General features: G+C 36.4%; 1 protein-coding gene across 1 annotated transcript in view; it reads right to left on the reverse strand.

Moving 5' to 3' along the window:
- ADK (adenosine kinase) overlaps positions 1 to 20,540 on the reverse strand; it is a 271,536-nt gene that overhangs the window by 58,520 nt on the left and 192,476 nt on the right. Inside the window, exon 7 of the mRNA XM_035329771.1 lies at positions 19,443 to 19,613. Coding sequence (XP_035185662.1) covers positions 19,443 to 19,613 — 171 coding nt within the window. The remainder of the gene's footprint in view (positions 1 to 19,442; positions 19,614 to 20,540) is intronic.

Below are 20,540 nucleotides of genomic sequence, written 5' to 3' on the forward strand. Positions count from 1 at the left end.
ATGAGCTCCATACACATGATCACATAAGAAAATCAACGGTATTTGTATTTTCTAATAATGTTCCATTTCATTTTTATTAATTATTTGCATGTAATTATAGCTGCCCTCAAAGCCTGAAGATCTCTGTTTGGATTGTTTTTCTCTCACAACTCGCTCACTGCAGCCAAGGGAACTAAATGATGGCAGTTGCAACACTCAATTCAGTTACATAAACACATCTTCCTTGCCAGATTCCCCTGCGGTGTTCCCATTTCATGAAATAAGTCTCTAGCATTTTGTAATGTACTGTACCAGAAAGTTTCTTTTCATGTGACAAAAAATTAGGTCCTCTGCTCCTGGCAGAGGAGAAGCATGTGTGTGAACATGTCCCTGGAATCCACCCCAGACCATGTGGCTGCACCAGCAAGAGGACAGAGAAGAAACACAATACTCAAGTAGCTGCAGAACAAGAATTGGTTGTCAGACTTCAGGAGGAAAAAGACAGCCTCCATCCACAAGATGAGCCAGGTTTATTCCTAAGTCTGTTGAAGTGACAACACATGTGAGTGCACATTTTACCTTTGCCATATACAACAGGCATGTTCTTTCTTATTGAGTGTATTTGCCAATAAAGATAAAAAATAAAAGAAAAATCTGGCCAGCTTATTCCTACAGGTATAAACAGAGTCCTAAGTTTTAACATCACAGCTGGAACAAACACTCCTGGTTATGAAAGCATGTGGTGAAAGCGTAGAGACAGATGGAGTGACCAACCTAATCAATCACACAGATGATCAGCTGCACAGAGAGGGGGCCTTATGGTCCAAGTTTTCTCCCATATCTGCTCAGCACCATGAAGCTAGCTGGTCATACTCTGTTGACTTGCTTGAATGAAGATTAATTTTACATTTTCATTCTCACACAGGTTGTTCTCCATGTGTTGATATGTTCGTTCAGTAATTCATGTCCCCTGCTTCTCTTAAGTTAAATACATTTTCAAAGTCAAACAGGGGCAAAGAACTCCTGTCCCACCACGAGACTGTCCATAAACGCACATAATACAAATCCGAGTTAAAGATTTCTGCTTAAGAATAATGTGCTATTTCAGTTCAGGTTAATTTTCCTGTGTAGTCAAGTCCGTGTTAAAGGAGAATGACTGAAATGGGAGATTAAGATTGCTTTTCTTCAAATACCCACAATTGCTACGCACATTCAGGTTATCTTGCACTGTCTACACATTAGAAAACACAACTCAGCTATAGGAAAGGAGAAGTCTAGATCTGTGGTAAAGAGTTTTCACCTGCCATTGCCCCAGTGGATAATGCTCATTTGGGAAATTTGGGTACTTGGCTTCTTCCCTATTCTATTGGTGTTAGCGCACTGTACTCCAAGATATACAAGATCAACTATCTCAACTCCTCACAATTTTGCCATTAAATAAATGAGAATACTTCTAAAGTAACACAAGAAGCAGGGAAACAAACAAACAAAACAAACAAAAAACACCACAACTTTTTGTGATGCTATATTAAGTAGCATTAAATAGCCAAAAGGTGGCTTTGTTTATGAATTCAAACTTAAAATGAGAGAAAATATCACATATTATTTTCCTGGAATACTGAAAATAGGTACCAACTTTCCACACAAGATTAAAGATTCAGTATATACTAGTGGAGTCTCTGCTGGTAGGAGCCAGTGAAGCTTTTCTCTCAGTTTGGTGGCAAAGTATTTACAATACTGGGGATGCTAGCAACCAAAGATCCACTTGCACCAATTGCTTTTCACCATAAAATGTTCTGTAAATCAATATGTTACTGTTAGTTTAGAAAAGTGTGTGACACCCTCAACTTCTGCTTTTAGTACTTGTGCAGGAAATAGTCACAGTTCAGGTGGCATATGAGTATTCTGTATTCCAGAACTAGCAAAGAAATCTGGTGACTTGGTCATTGCTATGGTAACTATATTTCTGTAGTGAGCATTGAAGTAAATAGGTACATAAAACATGTATAAGTTGTCACTATGTAAGTTACTGCTGCCCTGGAGCTGCAATAATTTGCTTCCTTTAAAGTACTTAAATCTGGCCATAAATACTTTGTATCTCACAATGTCCTATTATTTCAGGAAGATGACAAGGCTCTTCTTACATAATATAGTGCAAACACACAAGCAGATTGATTTATCAAGAAAGGAACTTTTAGGAGAAGTAATTCATTGGCCTGTAAGTAGCCAAGTATGAATGAGCTTCTGGTTTGATGAAGGAAATCTACATCCAGGCTCTTATGTACCAAGGCAAGGTTGATCCATCGCACAAAGTTTGAAAGGGTAAGCTTATTTCTCCACCTCTGGCAAATACAGAACCATTTTGGTGTAGAAAGCTCCATCTTTTTCTCTCAAGTCTTTCCCTTACTCTTTTGTTTCTTCTTCTCCTCACATAATCCATCAACGGCAGGGATGTGGAATTAAGAAAAGCCCAGTCTGCATACTGTCCTCCTTTAGCAGATAGCTCTCCTTTCATGCTCTGCATCACATACTATCTTTGGCATAGGGAGGTCCTCCTTTTGTCTCTAGCCGAGCAAAGCAGTACAATTTTATTTATTTTTTTTTTCATACACAGACTTATTTTGAAACAGTTAAGTGCAAGCTGCCACATAGTGATGATGAACTGATACTCGGAGAAGGAAAGCACAGATGTCTTCCAATTTAGACCAGGACTGCAATGGTGCTGACCATATAACCCAGTCTACCCATGTCACAAAGTGAAGACAGGTGCTAATGAGGTCCTATGGGTCCCTTGGCATCATTTCCTTGAGTTAGATTACTTGTATGGCTTGGAAGACTCATATGAAAGAGGTCTTCCCTGAAAGAAAGGGGACAGTGTTTTGTGACAGCTGAATTATATTATATAAAATGGATTAAGGTGGTCAAAGAAACTGGGAGGCCTACACAGTCACCACAAATAAGTGTATCAAACATATACCAATGCATGTCCTGTGACTGGACAAGTATCTCAGAATAAGGCTGCTGCAAAGGAAAAAAATGGTAATGATTGTATTTTACGTATGTGGAGAAAACATCCACCTTAAAATATCACTGATGTTCTGGTCATGTTTCTACAGACAATACTAAGTTGTAGTTTTCACTTAAAGCAGAGATTTGACCTGTGTTTACTATGAGAAATACTGTATGAGGAGCTAAAACGCTTTGAACCTACTTTCTGAGTTTACAGGTATTTAATTAAGTCCACTGGCAACTAGGTCCTTTACCACAGATATCAGCATAAGCTGTATCCCAAATGATTTAATAAACGTGACATAAGCAAATTTTTTTGAAAATTGACATTTGGGCTATATTTAAAGATGGAAATTTGAGCAAATTATTGATGATTTATCTAATTAAATCTAGCAGGACTACAGCAGGGCAGGTAACTCTAATAAGAGATTAGTAAAACATTAGACGTAATACTTACCTGCCAGTCTTTGCCTAATAGTTCTATAGATTACAAAAAAAAATCAGTGGGAAAGAAGCTCAAGCGTTGTGTTTTGTTTTGTTTTTACCTTGAGATTAACTGTCTCAAATAAAATCCCTCTTTAAAGACCATGTGGACACACCTTCTTGGGCCTGTTCTTTAAAATACTCCCCATATCTCTGCTGCCTTTGCTCTGCTGTGCAGAGGGAACCTGACACAGAAGCTACAAGTCTGAAAAGGGAAGAGCAGGGAGGAACGACTCCCTCTTCCTATGGTAGTAAATTCCTAGATCAACTCAGTCTGTGATGTGCAAATTTACATGGAATATAACTCTGCAAATCAACACCTTAAGAGTCGGATTCACCATTAATACTCTCATTTCATTATGTTGCTCTGCTGATAGGAAAGGTGCACAAGAATGGGTTAACAGGTTGGTGTACTGTGGCTTTTTTTTTTATCCTCTGTTTCAAGGGGAGCCGGTTCCAGTGCCCAACAACCCTCTCAGCGGCTCAGTTTATATTTATAAATCTGTTCTTAGGAGCAAACATCAATACAAAATGATTTAAGGTTGATACTACTTGAAAGACAATTTTGCATGGCTGCTCCTTGGGTTTCTTGTTTGGAGTCCACATACAAACATACAAACAAAACAAAAAACCACAAACCCTAGTAATAATCCAGGACTAAAATCTACACAAGTCATTGTCTCCCTATGCGCTGGTGTGGCCTTACCTTGAGTACTGTGTGTTTTGGGCACTACAGTATGAAAAGGACATAAAACTATTAGAGAGTGTCCAAAGGAGAGGTATGAAGATGGGGAAGGGCCCAGAGAGCAAGACCTATGAGGAGCAGCTGAGGGCCCTTGGTTTGTTCAGCCCCGAGCAGAGCAGGCCAAGGGGAGGCCTCATGGCGGCCTGCAGCCCCCTCACGAGGGGAGCGGAGGGGCAGGCGCTGAGCTCTGCTCTCTGGGGACAGCAACAGGACCCGAGGGAACGGCATGGAGCTGGGACAGGGGAGGGTCAGGCTGGGTGCTAGGGAAAGGTTCTGCACCCAGAGGGTGGTCGGGCACTGGGACAGGCTTCCCAGGGCAGTGGTTACAACACTGAGCTTGCCGAAGGTCAAGAAGCTTTTGGATATTGCTCTCAGATACACGGTTTAATTTTTAGGTACTCCTGTGTGGAGCCAGAGGTAGGACTCGATGATCCTTGTGGGTCCCTTCCAACTCAGGATATTCTGTGATTCTATGATACATCAGGTAAATGCAGAGTTAAATTCAGGTTATGATCCAATAACTTCAGTATTAAAAACTGCAAGTATGCTGTACGAATTCTGTAATCTATAAACATGAGTATAAACTCTGGGTTAAGTTGATATTGAAAAAAATCACATTAAGATAAAAAATAGACAAGCAAGTTACGCATACATTAACTCCCACCTGTAGTAATACCATGAACAAAAACATACATGAAAAAAGTCCCACATGTCCTGAAAGTCTAATTCTCAGCTAATCCAGTACCACAAATGTTAAAATATTTAAGTCACAACAATAGTTATTAAGTACTTTTACTACAGGGTACCCTATTATTACTATTCTTAATAGTAGGAGTGTGAAGACACCTCTCTAAGACACAGCTATATCATGGCTCTTCTGTGCTGACAGAGGACCAAGTTAACAAAGAGCAACTTCTCACAAATCTTGCAACACACAAGTGCTAAAGTGACAATACAGGCAAGCCAAACATCCTTTTCCATTGCAATTTTGCATGAGACTTAGGCATAACACAGTTAAAAATGAGCATGCATTCTTAGCACACAATCTTTTACTCTCTTCTACTAGAACTGGAGTTGTTTTAAAACATGCAGACTACTATTAAAAGTTGCTGGAAGTATTCATGCAGAAAGCTGAAAAGATTGACAGTGAATTTTTACTTATATAGCAAAGACTAATTTGTATTTTACGCTGTTTCAGCAGTCTTTGACTGTTTTCTTCAAAATCACTGGCTCAGTGGCACCATATGGAGCATGTTGAACTTAAGATACCAAGAATGTGTCCAAGATATATCTCACTCCAGTGTGTTAAAACATTCCACCCTGCAGCTGTCATTATAGGAATATAATTCATACCCTAAAGTTTAAAGAAAAACAGTGTAACTTACTATGCTTGCAAAAATACAAGACTTTTTTTGGTTCCAAGTAACGGTCAGTAAATGGAGAACAGTTAATCTTCCATACTGCTTTCTTAAATATTCAAAATTTTGACTGCTGTTATGATACTTAAGACTGAAAAGCAAAAAATAAAGATGAAAAAGAATTACTGAAAAAAAAAACATAATGAAGGATCTTGTATATTGAGACTTAGCATAATCATTGCCTTTTTCTTTTCCATTAATTGCATTTCTTTTAAAAATTGATACATGAGACTATGGAGCTGAAACCTTAGCTGCTACTTTTGAGAATGACACCAATCAAGTGTATCATCATTGTTAGGACATTTCATCTCTCTCCAGTCCTTTCTTGTCTATTTGTTTGTCTCTTATCTCTATTTGAAACGTAAGTTTCTTTGAACAGTACATGCCTCTTACTCTGTTTTGTATAGTGTATAGTACTCCAAACACCTTTTATAAAGTTAACTGCTGTAACAGTAAGGGTAGGAGATAGGCAAGAAAAAAAAACAAACAACATGATACTTTCTTAGAAAAGCTATCTTGGGATGTACATATTACTCAAATGGTCAATTCACTGCCAAGTAATGCAAGTTGCCTTAGAAAAGGATCCATGTAATCATTTTACCATGTCAACTCATGATATATTCTGTGCATGACGTGTTTCACAGGAAAACTTAGGAATATTTTAGGGAATTAAAAAAAAAATATCGATACCATTTTTCATATGCCTTTGTCTGTAAAGTCAGGAAGTTGTATGATGCTCAGATGAAAATGTTGTAGAAAATTTTTAAGGTTATCCCATAATAGCTTCTGATAAATGGTAAACTCATACATAAGGCTTAATATCCTGGAGACCTTCAAGGGCAGGCAGTAAGTTCTGTGTGTCTTGCTGGCAAGCTGGGGACCTCCCCTCTCCAATATTGTCAGTCTTCCATTTACAGCCATCCAAGGACCATAAGATATTGATGTGGGCCTGAACACTGCATGCCTTATGCCCCTAGTCAGTATAATAATAGGGAGGCATTTCATATTTGCAGGGAGATTATTGTGAGCAGGAAGATGGAAAGGGTTTTCAGGAGACGGCTTATTACAGAAAGATGGCTACTTGGGGTAGTTCAGGGCATACAAGCTGTCTGTTGAGAAAGAATAGTAACTATGCTCAGTAATAAGTACTACTGAAGACCTTGTTATACTTCCCACATAGCTGAGACAGGCAACATAAGATCCATGGAAGTGTTTGTAAAATGTGGAACTAAAATGGGAAAACATTGCATAGTTATACCAAATTTACATCTCAGGTTGTTGCTGGGTATGACGTGTTTGGCTTCAGAAAAATGGAATGTAAGAAATAAGTAAAAGAAAAAAAATACGTACTTAAGGAAATGTTATGAAAAGGTAAATATCACAGCATATTATGATCTTGATTTAAATTAGTAATATGGTTTGGGCAGATTAGTGTAGACAAAATTAGTTACATTTCAAACAATTTGCACAGCAATTTGGATACATTTCAAATTTACTCTTGAGAATTTTATCTACACAAAGTATAATTTCTCTTACTCATTATCCTGAACAAGAATTTATTGCAAGAGGTCTTATTAACAGATGAACAAACAGTAGCACTGAAAACAGTTGTTCAAATCTAATTAAAAAAAAAATCATTAGAAAACTTTCCACATGTGGCATAAATTGTAAAATGAGAGAGTTCTAATTATCTGGGTAATCTCTTCTTGAAAGAAATATCTTTGCTCAAGGACCACTGTAGTGGCCAAAATGAATGAATCAGATCAACTATCTATCTAGACCAGGACCCTGTCTTTGGAAAAAATCTCAGTTCCTATGCTGGAAAGAAAGTTGAAAGAATACTTGTAATGACATATTTACAGAAAAGTTCAGTTTCATTTAAGCTCTCATTAAAGAGTTGGCTATTACTGTGTAAAGTGAAAGTTAAATGCTATTTGCTGTGGACAGCCATATTGTCTAGTTATCCAATTTTCTGCATCCATATAACATTCAAGATCATTATTAAATATATAGACTGAATATATATTTTTTAAAATAGAAAATTTAGGTTTGCTATGTGTCTAATTACACCAGATACTATTCTAGAAATTGTTACGTTGCATAACAGCCAAAATAAATGTCTCTGTAATTTACTCCTGAATTAAGCATCTTCCTGGTATGGTAACATTCCTTGCTAACCTGTTAGATATTCTTCTCTCACTTTAAATCTGTCCAAATGCCTTCTGAAGTAACAAACTTCTGTTAATTTATGTTGCAGTATTTTATACAACGCACTTTTAAGTTCCAACCAACAAAAAAGATAAACCCTTACTTAAGAATAGTAGAGGTGAAGGTTGATTAGAAAGAAATAATTGACATCTAACTTCCTACAAAAACAACTCTATTAGAGGTGGTGCAAAATGAATAGGTATGCTTTGAATTAAGTCTGTTACAAGAAAGAAAAAAAACGCACCTTATAATTCTTAATCTCATTACATTACATGAAAAGATAACTTTGGGATGACTTACCCCTTTGCTTTCATGCCATGGTGTACTCTAAATAATAGGTCCACCTCCCACCAGTGCTACCTTTTAGAATACTCATTCATCTGTCCACCTACCTCTCAGATAATGCACATTGAGACACAGGCTACAATTGGCAGCATGAGGCTATGTCTTTCTTCAGTTCTTTACACCAAATTGGATTCCAGGAGAAGTAAATTTGGTTCCAGATGATGAGTGGGTTTTTTTTGAGCAGTTAGATTCAGTAGTTTGAGTCATTATCATAATTCACTTATACCAAGATGCAGCTCTATCCAAATCTGGCAGTTCCTTCAATGTTCAAATCGAATGCATAGTGTTTGGCAACTGTATGTACAGAATTTAACTTGACTGATCCATTTATCTGGTATGTGTCCAAGACCACTCACAGATGCATCTACTGGTCTAGTAGAAATTCCAATGAGAGGAAAAAGGCATGTTAATCATAGCTGTCCCAAACTAGCATACATACAAAATGCTGTGTGTTAAGAACATCTGACTGCTCACCCACACAGGTCAATATTTCTTCTCCCCCAAAATTAAGAAAAAGCTTCAGGTGCACTGACAGAGGAACATACTTGCAATTCCTTGAAATTTTAGAAAATTTTCCAATTCCAGGAAGCTCACTTCCTTATTTTTTTGACGACTCTTTGAAAATCTACTTAGAAAAGAATAAAATATTTTTGCAGCCCTTAGGTATATTTACAACCCATTATGTGTTTCATAATTTAGTGCATGCTCAACATTCCTTTTAATCACATCTATAGGAGTTACAAATTGTTTTAATTGTATAAAGAGGTTTAAATAATAAAAATTCTCAGTATTAACAACTCCGGTGTCTTAATTCTAAATTCTAAATCAATTCAAAATTACAATATAGTTTTTTTTTTTTTTTTTTTTTTTTTTTTTTACCTTCTATGAATAATATAAATGCATGAAGGAAAAATCTTTTTATATTGTTTACTTATACATAATGTCTTTTCAATAGTCTTAAATAAAACATCCATGGGTTACATTTCTTCCCATCAAATCTACAAACAGTAGAAAACCTAGTAACAGAAGATTATATAACTGGACAGAAATTAGAAAAAGAGGGTTTAAATGTCTAGTTTTGCTCTTCTTCATTGAAGAAAGTCAGAAAAACGTAGCTACTGAATAGCTGTGCAATCAGATTAAAGCTCTCTTGACAGAATAAAAATATTATTTGAGCTATATAAACAAGTTGAAGGAAAGTGTTGATAGAGAAAGATAACATAAAAGAAATGAGGTTTAAACAGTAGCTTTGAAAAAAAGTGCTATGTAATAGTATGGAATAATATGTTAATGTACTAAAGACATTGCCAATTCTATTCCTAAACACCTGAAGTTTGTTTTCAAGATTATTTCCTTATACAAGTTTTTAAAAATAATTTAAAAGAACTGTTCTTATCCAGTTTCAACATGCTTTTGTACAGCTACACATGCACCTACATTTCTTATGCAGCTTCAATATTAAAATAATTAAATGAAAAACTTACTCTCATACAGACTGAATAACACACTTATCTCTATTCTCTGCACTTATTTTAGTATTGCATACTTTCTTGAAAAAAATAGTAGTGTAAGGATTTGCCCTATTGTCCAGTTATAAAATATCTCTCCCTGCAGAACTGTCAAACGAGCTATGTATACAATTCTACGCTGCTGGATAGGCAACAGATGTTAAACGATGGCTAACCACAGGAGTAATACCTAGAGTGGTATTAAATAGTTCTCCAAGGAACTTTTTAGTCTGCATGAAGGTGCCATACTGATGACTCTACCTGTGACACCAGAAGTCATAGGGGTGCATAAAACTTCTGGAAACTGCAGAGATACTACACAACTCATGACAGAGGAATGGAAAAGGCTGCAACATCAAGCACACAAAGCAAGCAAACACCAGCAAAAGGCCTGTGCAACTTTAAGGTAAACTCACAGTGGTTTCTTTACAATAAAATTGAAATTACATGATTTCATATTGTTTTTATTGGCATCTAACTCCTTGGTTAATATGTGGACTACTGAGCCATAGTGACTTATATACTGTACACCAACTATCCAACATACTAATTTTCACTAGAAACATTATTTTCCAAATGATCTCCTGGATATTTCTGTAATATTCACTGTTTTTTTACAATTAACTTTGTAACTCAGCTATCCTCACTGTGTATTTGAGAAAGTGAGACAAACAAAGCTTAAAAACTTGTAAGTATCAGATTATCTTAGGTAACACTTTGGAAACCTGAGGAACAACTTTGGGGAGTACTCATATAATTTTATACATAATTAGTCAAAGTAGAGCTCCCATTATAGTTATGATGCTAAAAACATTAGTATATTAGGTTTCACCATGTGTATCTCAGAAATAAGAAATATACGATTATTGGCAATCTTGACTACTTTGGCTTAAAAAAAATATTACTTAAGCCTCAGCCAGAAGTTTCTGACAGAAAACAGTTCTTCAGAGATCTGTCTAAGAAACTAGTTTGTCAAACCAAGATGGTTTTCACTTCATGTACTATATGACTTCAGCTGATGAGGCAGAGGCGAATTATGTATCCTCCCATCTCACATTCAAAAAAAAAAAACACCTTACAGAAACGTAAGCTGAGTTACTGAGTTTCATCAACTCAGTCCATGCTACAAGTATTTTTGTATTGTACTCCACTGTATTTTTGCAATTTAAATTCTAGATGTAATGTGGTGGTTTCCTGTGATGTAGGATGTTCTGGATAGTAGAATATTAATCTGACAGTGAACCTGAGCACATAAATTGCAATATTAAATTATAGATATAATCTGCATTATCATCATCATAAAAATTAAAATTATTTTAAAAGTGAGTTTTAAGTTGTCTGAAGAAATACTACATACAGTAGAAAACACCTGTGGGAGACTTAAGGCTAAAAGTGCTCCTGCTTTTTGATCCTTTTGTGATTACAGCGGCAAAAGGAGATTTGACACATTGAGATTTTAGCATGAAAGAATACACCATTTGTATTTAATCAGCATACCTGGTTCTTGTGCTTGTCATACCACTAGGACAAGGCATAGAGTCAGTTTCCAGCTAAAAGCACTCTTCCTTAAAGAATAATTTAAAAGCAAGACTGAGTTTAGAGCAGCCTCCAGACCTCCCTACAATACACGATCACAGGGTTTTGAACAAAGAAGGATACATAGTCATGGCTGTCTCCTTGACTATTCTTTCCTTTTATTCTCTTTCAAGTACTCTCTGCTCAGACTCAAATTTGTAAACACAGAAAGCATCAATACATAGTCCTTAGGCAAATACAAGTTCTTTTATGTAATAACCTCTGTCCAAGAACTTTATAGCTATACTTCAACCTATCCATGTATAATAAGTTTCAACGAAATACCCGTAGATAAAACTACACTGAGTGGCAGCATATATAACATTAAGTCAGGATTAAAAAGGATACTGCTGTAAATACTATACTGCAGAAATAAAATCTTTAAGTCAGACAATGCACCCAGCTGTGTTTCTTTGCTGTCTTTCTTGGAAGACATTACAGATTAACATTACAGACTGGTTAGATCAGAAAAAAACAGAGAAATTATCAAGCGCTCTCCTTCAAAGTCCTCTGCACCACCATGTATTAATCTCTCATCTAGTTGGATCTAATGATCATGTTAAGGATGGTGAGGGAGTGAGTATGGGCAGGTGTGAGAGATCAATCCTTTCTGCATCTGTTCACATCCAGATAGGATCAAGCATAACATGGAATGGCATCTTAAATGCAGCCCTACAACCCACCGTACATCTCAAATGATTCTTTGTTGGCTTAAGAGGCTTTAGCATGACCTAACGATGCTCTAAATTGCAAACTGGCTGCATCCACTCCAAAATAGCCTTGAAATGTGGAGTTGCAGAACAGACCTCAGATGGGTTGGAAAACAAAATCCAGTATTTTGGATCCAAATGTCTTTTACCAAAATTAAAAATATTTTACTTGCTGCGTTACCTGCAAATACCCCTGTGAAATTGAACTCTTCTGAATTGGTACTGATTTAAAGAAGTTTTTATGAATATTTCTGTCTTTATTCTTCTACTCGTTATCAATGGTATCACTAAATTTTATTCATTACCTTTATTTTTGCAGCTCTGATATTACATACTTGCTTTCTGCCCTAGTATTGTGACTACTGAAAATGCACGCATTTCCCCTTTAAACGGCTTTCAGAGATGTATGTTTCTTGTACTCTACAAACTGAAAGCCAAATCCTGCAGGTCTTTAACAGGTGAGTTTTTTTCCTAAATATATTCATCAGCTGACAACATTTCAGGACACTATCAGAAGAAAAAAGTTAGAACTCTATTTTGCTTGTTCCTGTCTCTACTATTGACTCGCTGTATGACCTTGGGCCAGTAACCTCTCAGTTGTCCACCTGTAAAACAGAGACAAGACTACACACCCACCTTCTTGGTTTATTCTGAGCTTTAATGTTTATGAAGTGTTATGAGACACTCTGGGAAGCGCTACAAAGTGAAAAGGGTTATCAATCATCGGCAGTAAAACACAAGCTGCTGAAATATGGTGAAATCTGCCTTCCCTTGTCACAGGACTTGTTCGGTCTTGATCTGCATTCTGTACAGTATTTGTAATCTTACAAGTGTCTCAACACTGCATAGCATAAGGAAGGATAAATATCCCTAAGCATTCTGAGACTACCAGAAAATATTTCTGGTTTGAAGAAGTGAAGCCTGTTATAAAGTACATGCTTCTCTTCTAAATACCTGGTTGTTTTCCATTACAGGAAAAAAGAAAGCCATTTTTGAGATAGGATTCCTAAATTACTTAAATAGCTAGACATTAGCTGAAAGCAGCACTAAATATAAATTTAAATACTTGGCTCTCAATTTTCCTTTCATTCATAATGTGCTAGGTAAACTACACTAAAATAATTACTTGCTTATTACTCATGAATTTCAGTGCAACAGCTGAGACAATGTAGATAAATAAGATGATTAATTGAAACAGAATGAATCACAACAAAATATGTTGTTGTATAAGGTATGATTAACTCCACAGTGATTCATATCATTTCAAATAACAGGGCTTTTATCAATGACGGCTGCAAGGTTGGGAAATGATTTAAAAGCATTTCATCTCAGAGAGCCACTGCAGTTCACAAGGCAGGGGTGGGGAAAAGAGAGGGAGAAGCAGATTCAGTGTCTGCAGCTGAAATAGCCTTGGGCTGTTTCAGCATCCTTCCCACAGCACATCTTTACAGCATGCCACTGACATTATCAACCTCCTTTGTGCTAGAGACCCTCTCATTTTTCAGTTGGCCACAGTTTATTAGATATTCCAATACTGAGAATGTACTGGCATACTTAATTCTGTGAATTAAGCAGCAATATTACAATGCCATAGCTTTCCTATAATTGAAAATGAAATATCTACACCAGGAATAAGTGTCAAAATTCTACAAAGACAGCAAAGAAAAATGCTATTTATTTTTCCTCCATTCAAAATTACAATTTTTAATTCTCAGACTCTCTCCAAAGACTTTGCACTAGTCTCACATGTAGGATTTATAAAAAGAAATCTCCATCTGTTTACAGAAGTTTAGAAAAGCAAACACAAGCAGCAGTTGACCTTAAAAACCTCTACCTGCTAAAACAGAAGAGAAGATGAGATGTCTCCTTACAAAATTTTTTCCCATGTGGATTTAATAAACTGGGTCAGAATATCTGACTATGGTTTTTAACTGAACTGCAAACTCCCTGTAAGGGAATGTGCAGGTCTCACTGTCTCACTCAGACTATGAAGTGAATATAATTACCCTCACCAGTGGGGCAAGTTTCTGAAAACCTCTGAAAGCATAATGAAATGGAAAGTACTGACATATATATTGAAATGCAAAACACTGATGCTCAACTTAATTCATTTAAGATGATTAATACTTCTGAAAACTTAAATCAGAATGGAAAATGATTTAGAAGCTGAATGTAAAGGTGCAACTCACAAAGAAAATAGCTTAAAAACAACCACTGGCTGAAAGTAACTCCTCAATACCCATCAGTTTCTGAAAGCTGAAGAATTAAAGAATTAAGGTATCTTAAGAGCTCTTTAAATGCATGCAAGTTAACTCGAGATGCATAGTTTCAATCCAAACACAATTTAGTGTTTGCCTTCTACTGGATAATTTCAAACATTTAAAAATAATTGTAAATGCTTACTTGAAATTAATTACAGAAACAACTTTGTGATCTTTATGATGCAACCAGCCGTCCTTTGCTATATTCCTCTCTCCTTGGTTCTGCCTGATATAGAAGAACAGACTGAAACGTTTGCTTCCCTTTCCTCACTCATCAAAAGTCAAACTGTATTTCCCTTCCTCCCCATATCAAATTATACCTGCCACCTGATTTTCTCCTCTCTCTCATCTCTTAATCATTTCCTCAGAAACAGACACTTCACCAGTTTGAAAAGGCATGCAGTCAGCGTGGTAAATGATCTGCTAGGTGTATGAACAGTAGCAATTAGATTGGTGTAAATTCAGATCAATTCAATTACACCATTGTGACTGCACACCAGTTGAAGAAGAATCACCATGCGGCTCGCGTACCTTACGAAGGCTGTTACATCTTGTTCTTGTGAGCTGTGGGCAGATTCCTAAACCAATCCTGTCCCAGGTGATAATCCAGCAAAGTTTATAGACAGGACTGAGTTTTGCCCAAATAGCATATTGTAATGTTACATACCAAAGTATGTGCAGTGAAAGTTGTTTACAAACATGCGTTGTAAATTACATGAAGGGAATAGACTAATTTATTTGGAAACTGTCATTTAGGTGTAAATCCCAGAGTGCTGAAAACAGTTTCATGCCAGAAAAATCCATTCACTCCTACAGTTAAGGAAAGCACAAAACTACAGACTGCAAGATCAAATTGGGAGAATGTTAACCATTGTTATCTGTTTTAAAGAGTTTATCAGTTTTAATGACTGTTAATCAGCCATTAAAGTGAATTTCCCATGTCATTAAGGAGACTTGCCTTTATAAAGGCTTATAAAGGTTCACAAAGACTTTATTTAAACCACATATATTTGTGGGGATGTTTATGTTAGTATTTGATACCTCACTTGAAAGCATTTTAAAATAATGAAACAAAATGTGCCATTTCAGTGTAATTATAAGCTGAAATGATGACAAGACCTGCTTGATATCTTACTGCATACAAAGGCCCCCATCTTTTTAAAGATCAGGATTCATAATCCCAGAATCATTACTAAAGCTATTGTCATCGCTTGCTAAAACATAGATGCCTTGCACACAACTTTCTCTCTTTTCAGCACGTTTGCTGTCACATCAGCATCAATTTCCCAAACAGCTAGCAGAAGCATCTGTCTTTGCAGGATTCGGTTTACAATCCTGTAATTAATTTGTTCAGAGACTGTGTGTTTAGAAGTAACAGCTCTTTACACTAGAGAGGAAGATCTCATTTCCAAGATCTTTGATATTATTTTTGTTTATTCCATTGCTTTAAAAAATCCACAATTTCTATTCTCTATATCCTCCTTAACTTTAACTGATTGTTGCATACTATGTGCAAGCTATATTGCTTGGTTATGTTTTTTATCGTAAAGCAGTAGATGAGGAGCTCAGCACGTCTGTAATTCTGAAGTTTCTAAATCTTAAAATTTCTCAGTGATGTCCTGACTGCACGTAGGAAGACAACCCAGAAGGTCTTTACCACAATATATTAATAAATATTCCTCTCTAAGTCGTGAATGATTGCCATATGTGGGGATGAATCATATGAAAGCTTTGTAGAGCTTTGTAGAACTCCAAAGAAAAGAAACTGCTGTCCCCAGCTACATATTCCACAACACAGAACCTTTCCCACCAGAAGTAGTCCCTTTCCTGAAGAAAAGCTACTGTAACTCGTATCTTCTGGGGAGACTAGAAACAGGAGTGCACGTTCCTGCGGCCATTACTTACTTCTCTATGGGTTCTCTGATGAAAATAAAAGTAGGACAGAAATGGTGCTTCCTGGGTTGACCCTGTTGCAAAGTACATCAGAGACAGTAAGGTTTAGCCCTAACTGAGAAAGTGGTCTAGAAAAGAAATAGATGCAAATTTTGTCTCCTCTACTTGCCTGGTAATTGCTGCATAGGAAACATGGCACAATTTTATATAGGGATGTAATTTTAAAAGCTTTCACTCCTTTGACCATTCAGTTACTGTAAGTTACTCTGAGTTGTAAAATATGGATTCTAAGGTGAGCTTCTACAGACGAATTAAGCAGCAACTTGTGACAAAGCAGTTATCATCAGGAGATAATTGACCTTATTTGAGAGTTAAGCATCCTGAGGCAAAGTAGAGTGTGCTTAATCCTGGCAGGTTAATTATCCAGTGATTATGGTAGCTTGGAAGGTATTATTGCTAAGAATCATTTGCAAAATGACACTATTAAAAAAACTTAATTTAATAAAAATTAAAAGCAATGACAATAATCAAGTTCTCCAGTCATGTATTGCTAGATAATAACTGCAGAATGGCCCTAATTGGTTAGCAGCAATGAACATGTAATTATTCCTATTCTGAACGTTCTGTACTAAATTTATTACATGAAGTACAGTTAATAAGTATCAAAATCCAAGGCAAGATGTTTGGCTAGTCATAAAAGGGACTTAAAGCAATGATCAAAACACCACTGGTCATTGAGCTAATGCTGAAACTGATAAATGTATTGAGTTGCTATCACAGTATTCAATGTCTCCATCGCAGCTAAGGGTATGCTGGCATTTACATTCTGAACTAGAACATTTATTCCAAGAGGTTTATAACTTGCCCATTTTAATTACCATCTGGCTGAAACTTGAAATAACCAATCTCCATTCAGATGTAAATTTTTAAGTAGAAGATGTAATTTAAAATCACTTCGCCAATTGTTTTTAGTTTAGGAATGGCAGTAATTTGGAATTTTGTTGTTCTTGAATGTTTTTTGTATTACTCTAAAAAAATAAACAGCTCAGTGATTAACAATCAAATTGTATTGGTCTACAATGTGGAGTGAAGATAAACACAGAGAAGAATAAAAACCATGTCTGAGTCTCTCGTTTGTACTAATAAAAAACAACACAACTTAGTATGTCTTGCTTATATGTTAACTTACACACTCTTTAAGTATTTAACTAAACTAGAAAACCGATGGAAAACATAGCAAAAAGCAAAAGGAAATCACAGTAAATGGGCAAAATTTTGGTGTTGACTAGCTGGGGAGGTTCATTCCCCATCAAGGCATACTTAAACACGAAGTCCTGAATGTACTTGCAGATGAAACAAATATAGGAACCATAAACAAAGAAGGAAGCTACCAGAATGCAGAACATGTCAGAGTAAGCTTCTCTTGAGTTTTGTAACTATTCTTTACCACAAACCATATGCAGAGAGCAGGAAGACTGACAATTACAAGATACAGCAGCTACTATAAACTGGAAGTATACCATGCCAAGAGTGTGGTTTCAAGTCACACAGAACGACAAGAGAATAAACTACTGTGAATATCATTTCAACAACTCAAAATTAGCAATGTCCAGCTTATAGAGTCTCTTCTTTACAAAGACTAAAAGATGACCAGGGTTTCAACTGATAGCAAAAGTATACCATGAAAGGCTGGTACTCCGGAGTGTTTACATATGGTACAGACAAGTCTAAGGATGGTCACTTAAGCTTAAATAGTGTCTTTTACCCTGAAAGACAACAGGACGCTTCAGAAATTATACAAAGAAAATGCAGGGAATATTTCACACTTTAATATGCACAACAATCCTACACAGTATTTTATGACAGCAGGTGAAAAATACCATAGCAAACTCAAATGGCAGGGGAAATTAAGGTAGACTGAATATAATTTCCAAAACTGGAATGTTGCCGGTATAGTGGAATATTGTGTATAAAGCATGCAAATATATAAGCAGTACCAATCTATGTTTTATCTTCTGAGAAACAGTACCTTACGAACTCCTGTGATATGAATTCTCCTAATAGGTCAATGGGACAATATCTATATAGAAGACCAGCAATATTTAAACCCAGAAGTTAGTCTGAACCTCTTCCACCCAAGCATTGACTAGACTTGGTCTACCTAATTTGTGAGACATGACTTTTTTTTCTTTAGAACACACTACTATGAAATCCAAATGCTCAAGCATCTTTGTAAGGACTGTATTGCCAAAGACTAAATTAAAGCAAAAATTGGCAATAGCAGCAAAATGTCCAGAAAATACCACCTCCATATTGCTAGCTACAATTATTTTTTTTCTTGTTCTACTGCATCTAAAAACATTGCCATATTCTCCATTCTAAAAATACTTCTTTAGGTACTGTATTTGTAATAATGCTAGCCCCTAACGTGTAGATGCAAAAACAGTGTAAAAATTGATTTGTGTTGGTGGAACTCTCTGTGTCACAATCAGGAATAACCACTAACAGGAATGAGTAACTTTTCCATAATTTTCTAGTACTAACGTAGTTATCTTGAGAGACATGCCAACACTTCATTTAGGTATATCACACTTTTCAAGATTTATTTATTTACTTAACCAATTTGTGCCGAGCAAACTAATATTTAAAAGCATTTTCTGAAGTGGAAATAATCAAAAAGTGATAGCACTACAATGAGTGAAATCTGAATTCAGCTGGCCTATTACCATGGACTTCCAGGGAGAATTTCATGCGATCTGTTTCCCAACTGTTGCATAGCAAAGATAAGCCTTCCTCAGATGGACCACCAGTCTATCTACCATAAAAATCAATGACAGCCTTCTAAACCAATTAAATGTTTTTTTAGCTTTCTCCTACCACTTCTCCCCAAAGATTCTACCTCATCACAGAAAATGCTATCAAGAATGAGTATGCATATGGAAACGAGTTGCAGCTCTGCAGTGGCCCTTCGTATTTTTTTCTTCCAACAGAGATTTAACTGCTGGGTGAGTACATCATGCATACGGGCAGCTATTAGGAAACAGCCAATGTGTTGGACATTTCCTCTTTTAATCTAGAGTAACTTGTTCATGTGTTGCCACATAAAACAAGCAAGTTGCAAACCTCTGACAGGTCAAGTTACACGTTTGGCATCAACTGAAATTTCACAGCCCAGTGACTGTGGATTTCAATTCTCTACTGACACCTCAGACGGTGGCTTTCTCTCTCTATGTAAATGAAAACCAAAAAGCAGGCTTCTAGACACAAACAAGCAGGTGCAAGAGATGTAAATACTTTGTAAGACTCACCGTCTCATTTCCAAAAAGGATGTCAACGTAGGGCATGACTTTCATCATAGGCTCTTTGTAGAACTGGCTAATAAATGGTGCAGAAAGATTCAAGCTGAAGATCTTGTTGTTTGCAGAAGCTTGAGTAGCCACTTTTAATACTGCTTCTGGTGAAACCGTCAGGAAGAATCCCTGCAAGCGTCCAAAAAAAAGATTGACTTGTAACAGTTTCAAATCAGGAACCACATTAAGTATGCTGTTTCTATAAGGTCTCTCCAACCCAACTTTTCTGTCATATATATGCACAGATTAAAAAACAAACAAAAAATGTGGCTAAATGCTGCCTTTCCATTAAGAAATTACAGAAGTGACAAAGAATCTGCATATGCTGAGAATGACAATGCTCCAAAATTAAACATAACCCACTACTTCTGCACTGTATGTTGTATCCTTTTCCATGGCAGCCAAGACTAGTGTTTGTATTTTAAAAGGTGCTACATCATAATTCTGAATGGTCCTTTATAGAACGACAGTCAATCAGACTGCACAGCTTAATTCCAGTGTCCAATTAGATGGCTTACACACAGCTAGGAGATGAATGAAATCTCTTGCCTGAGAAACTACTACCTTGTTTTTAACAAATCTGTTGAGTATGGTGTCATTGTAGTAGTTGTCATTGTCCTACTGGAAAAACCTACGGGTTTTCACATTTCTGCTTATTTGCCTATGACCACAGACTCTGTAAAGGGATACAGGTGCTCACAGGAAGGGCGACTGTGACGCTGTCAGCTATCAGAACTGAGCAGACCTGCAGTTCTCACCGCTCGGCCGTCACAGAGGTGGACTCCACAGTCTCAATGGGACATTCAGCTATGATATTTACGCAAAAGATACTTAATTCTTTTCCATTATACCACATCTTTTAAAAATGTAACAATATAGTTTATCACCTCCCCAAGAGAACTGTCCTTCATTCTTTAATATTAAAGTTCTCGGTTGCTAACAGACCTAGGGAAATTATTTTTCAAGATCTCTTCTCCCCCAAGCTGAATGTTATCACAGATAAAGACAAAGAATCAAAAAATGAAACAGAGAATAAACAGAACTGAATTTGTCTGT

Source organism: Oxyura jamaicensis, chromosome 6, assembly GCF_011077185.1.
Source record: "Oxyura jamaicensis isolate SHBP4307 breed ruddy duck chromosome 6, BPBGC_Ojam_1.0, whole genome shotgun sequence".
NCBI classification, from domain to species: domain Eukaryota; kingdom Metazoa; phylum Chordata; class Aves; order Anseriformes; family Anatidae; genus Oxyura; species Oxyura jamaicensis.